Source organism: Cyprinus carpio, chromosome A23, assembly GCF_018340385.1.
Source record: "Cyprinus carpio isolate SPL01 chromosome A23, ASM1834038v1, whole genome shotgun sequence".
NCBI lineage: Eukaryota > Metazoa > Chordata > Actinopteri > Cypriniformes > Cyprinidae > Cyprinus > Cyprinus carpio.
The window spans coordinates 18,493,948-18,506,380 of record NC_056594.1 but is presented as its reverse complement, the minus strand read 5'-3'; the positions used below and the strand labels follow the sequence as shown (position 1 = coordinate 18,506,380).

The 12,433-nt window shown below is 36.8% G+C and overlaps 1 protein-coding gene across 3 annotated transcripts in view; it reads left to right on the top strand.

Annotated features, from left to right (window-relative positions):
- Positions 1-10,871, top strand: part of LOC109076291 (SPRY domain-containing protein 3-like) — a 56,021-nt gene extending 45,150 nt beyond the window's left edge. For 2 of the 3 annotated variants that reach the window (XM_042713558.1, XM_042713560.1), the window contains exons 10-12: positions 8,113-8,232; positions 8,394-8,527; positions 9,351-10,871. In XM_042713558.1, coding sequence (XP_042569492.1) covers positions 8,113-8,232; positions 8,394-8,527; positions 9,351-9,485 — 389 coding nt within the window. In that variant the 3' untranslated portion in view covers positions 9,486-10,871. The remainder of the gene's footprint in view (positions 1-8,112; positions 8,233-8,393; positions 8,528-9,350) is intronic. The other variant, XM_042713559.1, reaches the window with a different exon arrangement.
- The last annotated feature ends 1,562 nt before the right edge of the window (positions 10,872-12,433 follow it).

The following is a 12,433-nucleotide window of genomic DNA, read 5'->3' as shown; positions in this document are numbered from 1 at the left end:
AAAAAAAAATATATATATATATATATATATATATATATATATATATATATATATATATATATATATATATATATATATATATATATATATATATATATATATATATATATATATATATATATATATATATATATATTTCATTAACTGATATATGTTAATATACCAACCTATTGAAGTACTAACCGCCATAAAAACCACAAGTGAAATAAATACTAATATATAGAATTTGCACACTGTCATTCACACAAATAATAAACATGATGACGGTAACACACTTGACACTAAAGTAATGCAGTAATAAACATTAATTTAAGCAACATTAGTTGTAACATAAAACCCTAATATGCATAACTGATACAAAAAAGCTTCAACTGAAATGTCACATAGGGAATTCTGTGAATGTTTTATGCATTTTCATTGTGCATTATAAGATGAATTGATTCCAAAAACTTTAAATTTAAGTGTTTTACTGTGGAATGACATTAGTCATCATCTCCTTAATAGGTTTATTACAGTTTTTCACCATAAATAATAAGGCAACTTACCATTAACCATGTTTTACAGCTTTTTTTTCTTATTGAAATTACAATCATTTTTGCAGTTAGTTTTTATCCAAGTATGCATAACACATTTCATAATCAAATAGTTTGAAGGATGAAATGCATACATCGTGTCCTTTTTCGGCGCATGTGCACTATGTTCAGGCCAGTTGTAGTTTGGTTATCATATGCATGCTGGACAAAGCCAAGCTACAGTGGCATACATGGTAAATCTGTTACGTGACATGAATTCATTCTGACTTAGTACATTTAAAATCTGAAATCAAACATTGAAAGTCAATGCAAAACTATTCACTTTTTTGCAACATGCAGTTCTGTTTGTATACACACCAGTCCACACATCCAGATCCTGTTTACATAAAGTTAGTTTTGTTTTCTCCGTTTTGTCATCTCTGGTTGTGTTCCTATCACAGTTCATGCATGGATTACCCAGAATTCCTGCAGGTGGGGATATTTTTTGAAAGTTTATTATTTGGCTCCTCATCTCTTTGTAAGCCTACACATCTATGGGCACCATCTCTTCAGTGTGTGGAGGTCCTGGGTGCTGATAAGAGTATTGTCGAGATGAGATGAGCGTGTCGATTAGAAGCAAATCCTCTTGAAAATGGCAGGAGGATAAATAGCCCTATCTCACTCCACAGTTCCCATCTTTCAAAGCAGCTCAAAGGAAGTGGATATCGGATAAGATTTCTCCTCAATGTAAAGACGGCAATCTTTATACTCAACCCCGTCATGCCTTCATGCCACTCCACATAACAGATTAGTCACTGAGTATCATGCAAATGAAACAATGTGCTTCTTTGGTGACTCTGAGCCTATTGTTTAAGGGTGAGGGATTTTCCCCGCAAGCCAGATAAACAGTGACTGTTCTGATTTTTTTTATACACATGTCTGTTAATACTTTTAGTGGGTTATTTTGGTTCTTGGGGTTTAGCTGCAATAATGAAGATGCCATAAACATGCACTCTCATTAATCTTGTTTGATAGCCCAGACATTGATGGATTTGTATTTTCCTTGATATTTCTGATGCATCTGCAGGCCTGAGTGTCCAACTCCACTACACGACTAACAGACTTTAAGCACTTCACAATTCAAAGAAAGCATATATAGGACATCAAGATACTGCTTGATCTAGGTGATTAGGGATGCATGATACATATATGTATCATGTTAGTTATTTAAATCAACCGATATTCTATATTTAATTGTGCATGATTATTTCTTTAACTATTATTTTTACATTTAGATTACATTTGTCATTTAACACTCACTTAATTAGTGGTCGACCAATATATCACCAATGCCGATATACTATTATTAGTAATAGAAAGGCAAACATTATAATGTATTCTTGTTTACCTTTAGCATTCAGCAAATATGCATTTACATCATTTAAACAAATGTTTGAATGTCTAATAAACAATTAATTTCACAAACCTTGCAGACTTCGTAAATAAAATTTACCATTTAAAGGTTATTGGCCATAACATGACAGTAATTATTGTATCGAACCAAATTTTAATTCCGGTGTATCTCCAGAAGTAATGGAAGTTTGTTTATTTGCTAGTCAATTCACCCAGCCCATGTGTTATTCTTAAGCGTGAAAAATTCCATCATTTCAGCACTTTCATCAGGGCGATGTAGTTTTTCTTTGGCACCTTGAGGAGTGTCAGACTCTCTTGTCAGCTTTTGCGCAGCTGCATTTATGGGGCATGTAATTTTTGTGCCTCATTGCGTCACCCGCTGATGGAGGTCTGGCATTGACATATAAGCGGGTCAGATTAGGGGGGCATGACTCATTGTCCTGCCCTGATCAATAAGAGGCCCACATCTATGACTCATAATCCTGTTAGTCATCATTTTTTTTTATGAAAATGGATGTTCTGATCATACATTGTTGCCCTAGAGTAGGGTTGGGTACCGAAACCTGGTACCAATATGGCACTGGTACCTATGTAACTGGTATGTACTTGAACCAAATCAGAATGCAGATTTCGGTGCCTCATTTTGGTGCCATGCCTGAGCAGTCGATTTAAATATTTGTCCTCTGGTTCTCCAAAACATACAGTAAGCATCATCATCACCGGCCCTGCACGTGAAAATTATTTCCCGACTGAGAAAATGCATGTTGGAATGCAAGTTGGAAAGCTCTAATAATAAAAGCCAACAAATATTTGTATTAACGCAAGTGTCCATGTTGTTTTCACATTCTGAGTTAAAAACACAATTTTGGAAATGAGAGCATCCGAGCAGCGCGTGAATGCAGCAATTACACTTGCTCTGACTGCAGCACACTCTTAAAAATAAAGATGCTTCGCTATGCCATAGAAGAACCTTTTTGTCTAAATGGTTCCATAAAGAACCTTTAACATCTGAAGAACCTTTCTGTTTCACAAAAAGTTCTTTGTGGTGAAATAAGGTTCTTCAGATTATTAAAAGGTAAGAAAAAGAGAGTTCTTTAAAGAACCTGTGAATTAATGGTTCTTTGTGGAACCAAAAATGGTTCTTCTATGCCAGGGGTCGTCAACCTTTTAGATTTTCTATTATACAGAATGCGTTAACGCTTTGTACAGTACATACACATTTTTTAAATGACACAATAAAAATAAAAAAACAATAGGCATATTTGATTTCCATGCAGATAGTTTAAGATTTTTTCATAAATTGTTTTTTAAACTTTTCAAGTTTCTTTAATAAAAGATATAAAGTGTTACCGTACTGAACATCACTGTATGTGTTACAAGGCCAATGCATAAAAACGTTCAGTTTAATCACCGTTCTATATTAATGCACAGCTTTAATTGATGCGCGCACACACACACACACACCACTAGCACACAGATCTTAGATCCCACTGTGCAAAAAGTAACATTCAGAAGCTCATAAACTTGTTGTCAGCACTGCCACGGGACATTTATTCATCTATACTGAATCGCTACATTATATTTCTCAGAAAGGTGGCGGGTAAAATCGCTGTTTTTAAGTAACTAAACTCAGCTTCATATATTGTTTGTAGAGAGAGACAGACACAGACATTTCTCTCTCTCTCTCTCTCTCTCTCTCTCTCTCTCTCTCTCTCTCTCTCTCTCAAAATCAAGTGGCCATATTTGGGAATTATTTTTTTAGTAGTTTGCATTACTGGATAGGCCTATAGATGTCAGTCATTTAACATTTCTACCGTAAACATATCGTTAAAAGTTGACTAATATTAAATGATTTGCAGTTTCATCTTACCTCGCTTAATGTTAAACTGACGCTTCGCGTTCTGCTTCTGCGAACAGTAAACCCCGCCTACTTTGATTTGATTGGCCATCTCAGTCATTTTGACATTGATGAGCGCTGTTAGACGTTAGAGGCTTTGATCTGAAGTGCCTAGTATGTGCAGCAGTTGCGCGCATCCGTAGACTAGAGCAAGTTAATTCTTACACCTTAATAGTATTTAAAGCTCCTAACAGGCTGTGACTATGAGACGTTATTACCTCAAAATGTACCTCAGTATGCAGTTTTCCCTGTTGCTCGTGCCAGTGATTATCCCTCTGTGTGTCACTGTTGGCACACGTGCTGTAGGTTGCTGACCCGTTCTATGGCATCGCTTGAAGAACCTTTTGAAGCACCTTTATTTTTAAGAGTGCAGGTAGCCTTCTGTTAACTAAGCTAAACATGCTTTAATTAAAATGCCTAAAGCTAAACGTCCCTTGTATTCACATTTCTAAACCTGTTCTCTAACAAAAGATAACATTATAACCTTTTTACTCCACAACACCAATCAAATGCTTTCTTTTGTGGCTTCTTGTCACAGAATGATCAGAAAATATGTTCCATTGGCTACTTTAAAAAGAATACTTTGATTAGCAATGGATTATAAATGCACTTAATTATTATAAAATACAGATAAACTATATTGTCGCAGTCGAGTGTGTATAGTCTTTGCTTTATCATTCAAAATGTTTATATGTTCTGTTTACTCAGTTACAGCTATAATAGCTATGTCTTTGTCCATACAAGGGATTTCCTGGAGGGTCATGAGTTCTACTTCTGTGACTGGATATGTGGATTTTCTGTGCGAGGGCTCCCTCTGGCGTCCAGTATGAATGAAACTGACATCATGTGTTTATAGTGCTAATGGCCAATCTATCTTTTTTGGGGGGAATTTTTATTTATTTTTTGATAAATAAAGGCACTGTTTAGGCACCAGAACCGTTTTAAAAGTATCGATTTGGTACCGGTATCGAGAAGAAGAAAAAACGATACCCAACCTTAACATAGAGACACGTTATGGCCACTGATATGTCACTCTGGGGGTTGTCATTCAGAGGACAACAGAGCTATTTGTATCTTATTTTACTGGAGAAATAAGTTTGGAAGTCAGGGTGATGAATTTATTTGGAGTTAGGAATACGTATACAATCCCCATTCCTGTTTTAATTCATCTGCTGACTGTGCCAAGTGGGTCGAAATAGTTCGAAATATTCCCAAATTACTATTTTCAGTTGTGTACTTTTCCTTTTATTTTGGTTTTTGTGGGTTATGTTTTAATTTTGCTTTTAAGTTTTTTGATGATGTTGAAATGAACTTTTTCCGTTCTTAGCCACCAGGCTCATAAAGCGGCCTCCTTGTTTGCGGAAGCGAGTCTGCGTTCCCAGTCTTATCCAGAGAACAGCTCTGATATTCGAGGAAAGCCTTCTCTGCACTCCGGTGTGCCGTTTCCTGTCGGCTCGGGTGCCAGAGTGCCTGAAAACTCTTCAGCAGGCTCAGTGAGACCGTGCAGCCGAACCCCCCATGTCTATTTTTAGTTGCCTTCCTCTCCCACAGTGGCCGTGGTGTTTGCAGTGTGTGGTGTTGGGACAGAGGCCCACATGGGAATCATAATGATACAGTGTCTTCATCTCCCTCTGCATGTTCAGATAGGGATTGTTTAAACAGTATCCTGAGCTGGGAACGGGTCCCATGACAACTCCATAAATATTTACCAGCCACACACTGCAAGAGGGCTTTTTGTCTGCAGGCTACCTTTCCATGTTTTTCTTTCACCTGCTCTTGATTGTTGTTGTCTCTTTGTTTTGTTATCTTCTTATATAACGAGAACTTCAGCTTAGGAGAAAGAAATGTACAGAGGCATGAAAGCACATCTCCTTTCATCCTGTCAGTTTCTGGATGAGGAGTATAAGACTTCTCTGGATCATTAAGAGCAAATGTGTGAGGAATGCATCTTTAGTGCTTAGGTTCACGTCAGGTCTTGACAGCACTTTGATGCAAAGCACTAACTTTAGCATTTGTGCTTTATGTCCTAAAATTCATTCAGATGATGAGTTTTACCTCCATCAGACTATAAATGGGTCAGCCTCAAGGGAGGCTTTAAAAAAGATAATCAGATGTAGGGCTGCACAATAAATCAAAATGGAATCGAAATCGTGATTCGACAGAAGCTGTGATTGTCGTGTATGTTTCAGTTTGTCATGGTTGTGTGTTGATTGTTATGTGTGTCTCTTAAGGCCAGAGGGCGCTATCCCGCTGAAAATCCAAATATGCCTTGCAGAAGAAACCCAGGAAATGCCTATAGCATTAGCTGACTTATTACCACACGATTATGACAATATATGGTTTATCTGAGTTATTATTATAATTTTCATTATAATAAAGTATATCTATAATGCAATGCTAATCGACATAGCCTTCTTCACTGCTTAGAATAATATGAAAAATGTTGCATGCCTTATTCTGTGTAAGAAGCCACGTCATCTCACAGAAGGATTTATTTCAACGTTATGAAGTGAGTTTGGAATAAAAATGTTATTAAATGTGGTATTTTCCCATGCTTTCAGATGGAGCAGCATTTACTACACAGAGCCGTAGTTCACTGAGAAGCTATGCAAACAGCTTTCATTATGGCGAACGATTTCTTCGATTTCATAATCGCGCAATAAAATAGTAAGCAAATTTTTTTTTTGTAACTTGTCAGTGCACTACAGCTCTGTGTAGTAAATGCTGCTCCATCTGAAAGCACGTGGTGATGATGATTCACTGTTGATTACAGAACCGGCTTTACTAACAAAATGTGCATGACAATCCCACTCGAATAATCGTGCAGCCCTAATCGGATGAGATACAGAAGCAAATATTACAAAATATGAAATCAAACACTGTAATCACTAATTTTTCCTACAGTAAAACTATCCCACAACGACACCAGCAGATGACATTTCAGGTGGAGGTAGCACTTAAATTAATAGGGCACCTCCATACGAGTGACCATAATGATACCGGTGAAAGTGAAAGTGACCCATACTCAGAATACGTGCTCTGCTTTTAACCCATCCGAAGTGCACACACACAGAGCAGTGAACACACACACACACACTGTGAACACACACCCGGAGCAGTGGGCAGCCATTTTTATGCTGCGGCGCCCGGGGAGCAGTTGGGGTTCGATGCCTTGCTCAAGGGCACCTAAGTCATGGTATTGAAGGTGAAGAGAGTACTGTACATGCACGCCCCCCACCCACAATTCCTGCCGGCCCGAGACTCGAACTCACAACCCTTCGATTGGGAGTCCGACTCTCTAACCATTAGGCCACGACTTCCCTGAATGTATGAAGGATTTGCTGATTTAATGGTCCAAAAAGTTGAATACTAAATAAAAGCTACACAATATGGGCTTTTTTGTACTTAAGTAGTTTTTATGTGTATTTGAAGCCATGTAAAAATATTTAAAAAGCTCTGTGACTTGTGGTATGTGGTAACACTGTGGTACTTTTGTGATTTTGTTGGAGCCATGTCTTTTGTTTCATTACTCTTTGTATTTCACTTAGAAAAATAGGTTACAGAGCATTTTCCAAATATGATAACTGTATTTTACACATGGTACACTACCGGTCAAAAGTTTGGGGTTGGTAAGATTTTTTTTTTTTTTTTTCATATTTTTTTTAAAGGAGTCTTTTATGCTCAACAATGCAGTAAAAATACAACAAAACCTGTAACATTGTGAATAGTATAATTTAAAATAACTGTTTTCTATTTTATTTTAACACTATTTATTCCTGTGATGCAAAGCTGAATTTTCAGCATCATTACTCCAGTCTTCAGTGTCACATGATCCTTCAGAAATCGTTCTAATATGCTGATTTGCTGTTCAAGAAACATTTCTTACTAAAAGCTGCTTCATATTTTTTTTAGAAACCATGGTACATTTTTCCAGGACTTTATGATGAATGGAAAGATCAAAAGAGCAGCATTAATTTCAAATAGAAATATTTTAAAACATTTTAAATGTTTTCTTTTGATCAATTCATTGCATCCTTGCTGAATACAAGTGTTTATTTCTTAAAAAAATTTACTAACTTCAAACTCTTGAACAGTAGTGTTAATATACACACTATAATGTAAATATATTGTCCAGATTCTTCTGAATGACTTTAAGGTTGTTCTTCAATTCTTCAGAGTATTAATGGCCAGGATATGTAGAGTTCATCATTACATATATATTTTGATGTAAAATCATGGTTTATGAATGGAAGTTGTCACATTTGAAATGTATATCTTCTCTGCTCGTAGATGATGGGAAGATCTTCCATGGAAGTGGAGTAGGAGACCAGTTTGGGCCTCGCTGTTTTGAAGGGGACATCATGGGCTGTGGAATAATGTTTCCTCGGGACTATGTGCTGGACTGTGAAGGTGAAAACACGCATGTGGTGCTCATTAAAGGAGATGAGAAGTTTTCCATTTTGCTCATATTACTGCCAATACATGCTTGAAAATGCATACTTTGATCAATTTAGCATGTTGTAGTACAAGTTTTTTAGATGTGCATCCAGCTCAATTGGTTTCTCTGTCAGATGAAATGGATGACTGGGATGCTGCTGACGTACGACCAAAGCAGGGGCGTGTTGAAAACTTGCTGTATTTGAATGATGAAGATGAGGAAGAGGGAGATGATCCAGAACAAGAACACGAGGGCCGAAAGGTTATGGTGAGTATTTTTGTTAAATAAAAACCCGTTGCTTATAGTAATGGCTGATTTAACTTTAACTATAACAGGAATAAATTACGTTTACAAATGTATTAAAATAGAAAGTTATTTTAAAATGTAATAATGTCTCTTGCTTTTCTTGTCTCCTAACTTTTTTAAGCCACGAAACAAATTGTTACTTATTACCGAAGAGCTCAAAGCCTCAGTTTTGACAGCTAAGCAAATGAATCATCATTGTTTGTTTTTAAAGCCGGTTGGAGTTGTTCTAACACTCATTCATCAAGTCAAATGTTTTAATCTTGCAGAAGATTAATGCATTAAGGTCTCCCAGCTGTACATTGCACTATCAAGAGCACGCCATGCCAAATTTGCACTGCGCAACTCTGTAATCAGTGAGTTTCTGACTGTTGCCTCGACACGATGGCTTAACCACAGTGCATTACATTTGCTCACTGGGTGAGAGTTAAGATGCTCGCTTCCACACTTGTGCAACAATATGAAAAATCCTGCTGTCAAACTCTTTTATAAGAGCCATCTTTTGAGGGTACAGGATATCCTGGATGCGGTTAAGATGAATTTGCTTGCAAATATTTCAGTCAGTTGCCTGGAAAGGCTTATTAGATATAAAAGAATGCCGAATACCCTGGGTACTCAAAAAACAGATGTTTGCCAAGTGTTTTCTTCATGTCCTCATCATGTGTCCGGAAGTATCAAGAGTTTTAGGACTGTCAGACGTCCTGTAGCAATGGAAATGCTGACTCACTCTCTTCCCAATCCAGCTGTGGAAATGCTGACTCACTGTCGCCCCTCTGTGCTCATCTAGGTGTTCTTCACCCGGAACGGCAAGATTATCGGCAGGAGGGAAGTAGTTGTCCCTGCTGGAGGGTTTTACCCCACTATTGGGATGCTCAGCAGCGGAGAAAAGGTGAAGGTGGACCTCCATCCTCTCAGCGGATAATAAACAAGGAACTGCACGTCTCTAATCCAGCCGTCAGCCACAAACGGATGGAAAAGACCCCAAAAAATTATGCTGAGATTTTTGTTCTCTTTCTTACGTTTCAAAGCACTTCAAAATGCAAGTTTAACACGTCTAACACGTTCACTCCGATGCATGTTTCGTCTAAAGCGTTCGCCTCAGCTTAAAACGGTTTACTGTGAAACAACATGGAGGGCTTTGTGGCATGAAATGGTTAATACTGGGCCTCAAAAGAACCGTTTAACTGGTGACCGAAATATTACAAATGCATAGAAAATATTAAATTATATATTTCTAATGTACATGTACATATGTAAATTTACATATTGGCTGCTATACAAACATTTATTTAGCTAAATCAATCATGAATATTAATAAACAGCTGGACACCCTAAAGAAAGTTAAAGATATGGCATGAGGGTGTTGATAACTATTAAAAAAATTACACATAAATATAAAAGGTGTGATAATGTTCAAAACAACTTCACAGTTTTCCACAAGCACTCCCTCTCACAAAGGACTTGTGTAGGTGATGAAAGCATATTATGGTTATTTTTCTTATCGTGATTCATTTTGAATCATATCGTTTTTGTCTGAAAATGAATGGTTGAGGGGAAGGTGTTTTGCCAGTAAATAACATGAAGTAATTGCTAATTGTGACATCAGCGGAAGCGAGTTGTATTGTCTCCTGTTGTGTATCATACACTCTCATCCGTCATCAGGAAACGTGATTCAGCATCACCAGACCAGAGAGAGCAAGACCGGAAAAGAACACACTGAATCGGCTACTTCATGTTTATTTGTCAGTGAATGCATCTTAAACCAGTTATGTTTATTTAGTTCAGGCTTTTCTGTAAATGTAGATTTTTGTGAATGTAGAGTTTGTGGATGTTTTATCAGCTATTTCAGGGCAGACAGCACATTGGGAGTCAAGTCAGAAAACATGGAGCTGTTTATTCAGGAATTGTCCACTGTAATGTGAACTAGTCTGGTTCACAAATGCCACAAGCACTTTAGAGACGCCTCAACTTAAGCTGATAGTCCGATGAGCGAGCGGCTTTGATGCTGCGCTCTAGACTTCTCAACCGATGCCACTTTGCACACCTCGCTGTTGCAATAATACCCTTCCTCTTCTGTCCTGTTGCATATCACATATGGAACAAAATGGTTTCATATTACATACATTGCCAAATTTATTGTATGATTTGATCCCTTTCAATATAGTTTCTCCTTCATCATGTCTTATAAACATGGTGCTTGAAATTAAAGTGATAGTTCACCCAAAAATGAAAAGTTGATGTTTATCTGCTTACCCCCGGGGCACCCAAGATGTAGGTGACTTTGTTTCTTCAGTACAACACAAATTATGATTTTTAGCTTCAGGCGTTGCAGTCTCTCAGCAGTACAGTGCTTGGCAATGGTCTCAGAATCTATGAAAGAGAAAAAAAAATGCACAGAAAAATCCAAATTAAACCCTGCAGCTCGTGACGATACATTGATGTGTAAAGACACAAAACGATCGGTCTGTGCAAGAAACTGAACATATTTATAAAACACAATTTCCAAACTGTTAATACTCTTGTGAACAAACTTCACAGCAGCCTGCATCATCATCATCTTGTGGCTTTATGGCAGATCGCAGACTTGTAAGTGCATTACCGCCACCTATCTCTCAAATGGAAGATCGCAGATTTGTATGTGATTTAAATTGGGATTTTTATTGGTTAGCTTGAGAGATAGGTGGCGGTAATGCACTTCCAAGTCTGCGATCTGCCATAAAGCCACAAGAAGATGATGATGCAGGCTGCTGTGAAGTGTGTTCACAAGAGTATTAACAGTTCAGACATTGCATGAATCAGAGGTAAAAAAAAACAAACAATGTAAATACTGTTCAGTTTCTTGCACAGACCGATTGTTTTGTGTCTTTACACATCAATGTATCGTCACGAGCCGCAGGGTTTAATTTGGATTTTTCTGTGCATGTTTTTTTCTCTCTCATAGATTCTGTGACCATTGCCAAGCACTGTACTGCTGAGAGACTGCAACGCCTGAAGCTAAAAATCATAATTTGTATTCTACTGAAGAAACAAAGTCACCTACTGTACATCTTGGATGCCCTGGGGGTAAGCAGATAAACATCTTTTTTTTTTTTTTTTTTTTTTTTTTGGTGAACTATCCCTTTAAATTTTACTCTATATTGCCCTCATTTAGGTCCTTCAGTTTCTGAAGTTGCATTCTAAAGTTTACTGGTTAAATGTCAGGATATTTGGTTATGTTTCGGAATATGATACTTGCATACTGCACAGTGTATACTGTATGTCTACACTTTTTAAAAGAATATTAGAAAGTGCAAAATAATGGAAGCTTGTAGTAGTGACTTTAACTCACAATTCAGACTTTTTTTTTTCTCTCTCTTTTTCAGAGATATAAACGAGATTTGTGAAATAAGAATTGTGAAATAAAAAGTTGCAATTACCTTAATTTTTTATTTTTTAATTCCATGTCAGAAGCAAACCAAAAAATTCAGAGGAAAAAGTCAAAGAAAAAATCTTGCAGTTCTGTTTTTCCCCCCTCAGAAAGTCTCAATTACCTTTTTTGTATTATTTTTTTCTTGGCAGAATAGAGCTTCTATACAAAATGATGACAAAAATACCTTATTATTCTATGCATAAATGTTAATGCTATGCACAGTCTACAATATACTGCAGAAATGGTAAAGGAAGTATGCTATTTTCATATATAGTCATAGTAATATTTGACAGGATGCATTGGATTTCAAAACACCTGCATCATTGAATAATGAGCTTTGATTTCATTGGAAAGTTCCTCAGTGATTTATAACACCCTGCATGTTTATCATTTTCTACTTTTTTTTTTTTTACATAAAATATTTTAAATGAGAATTGTCTAGAAAACCTTGTAAGACGAAT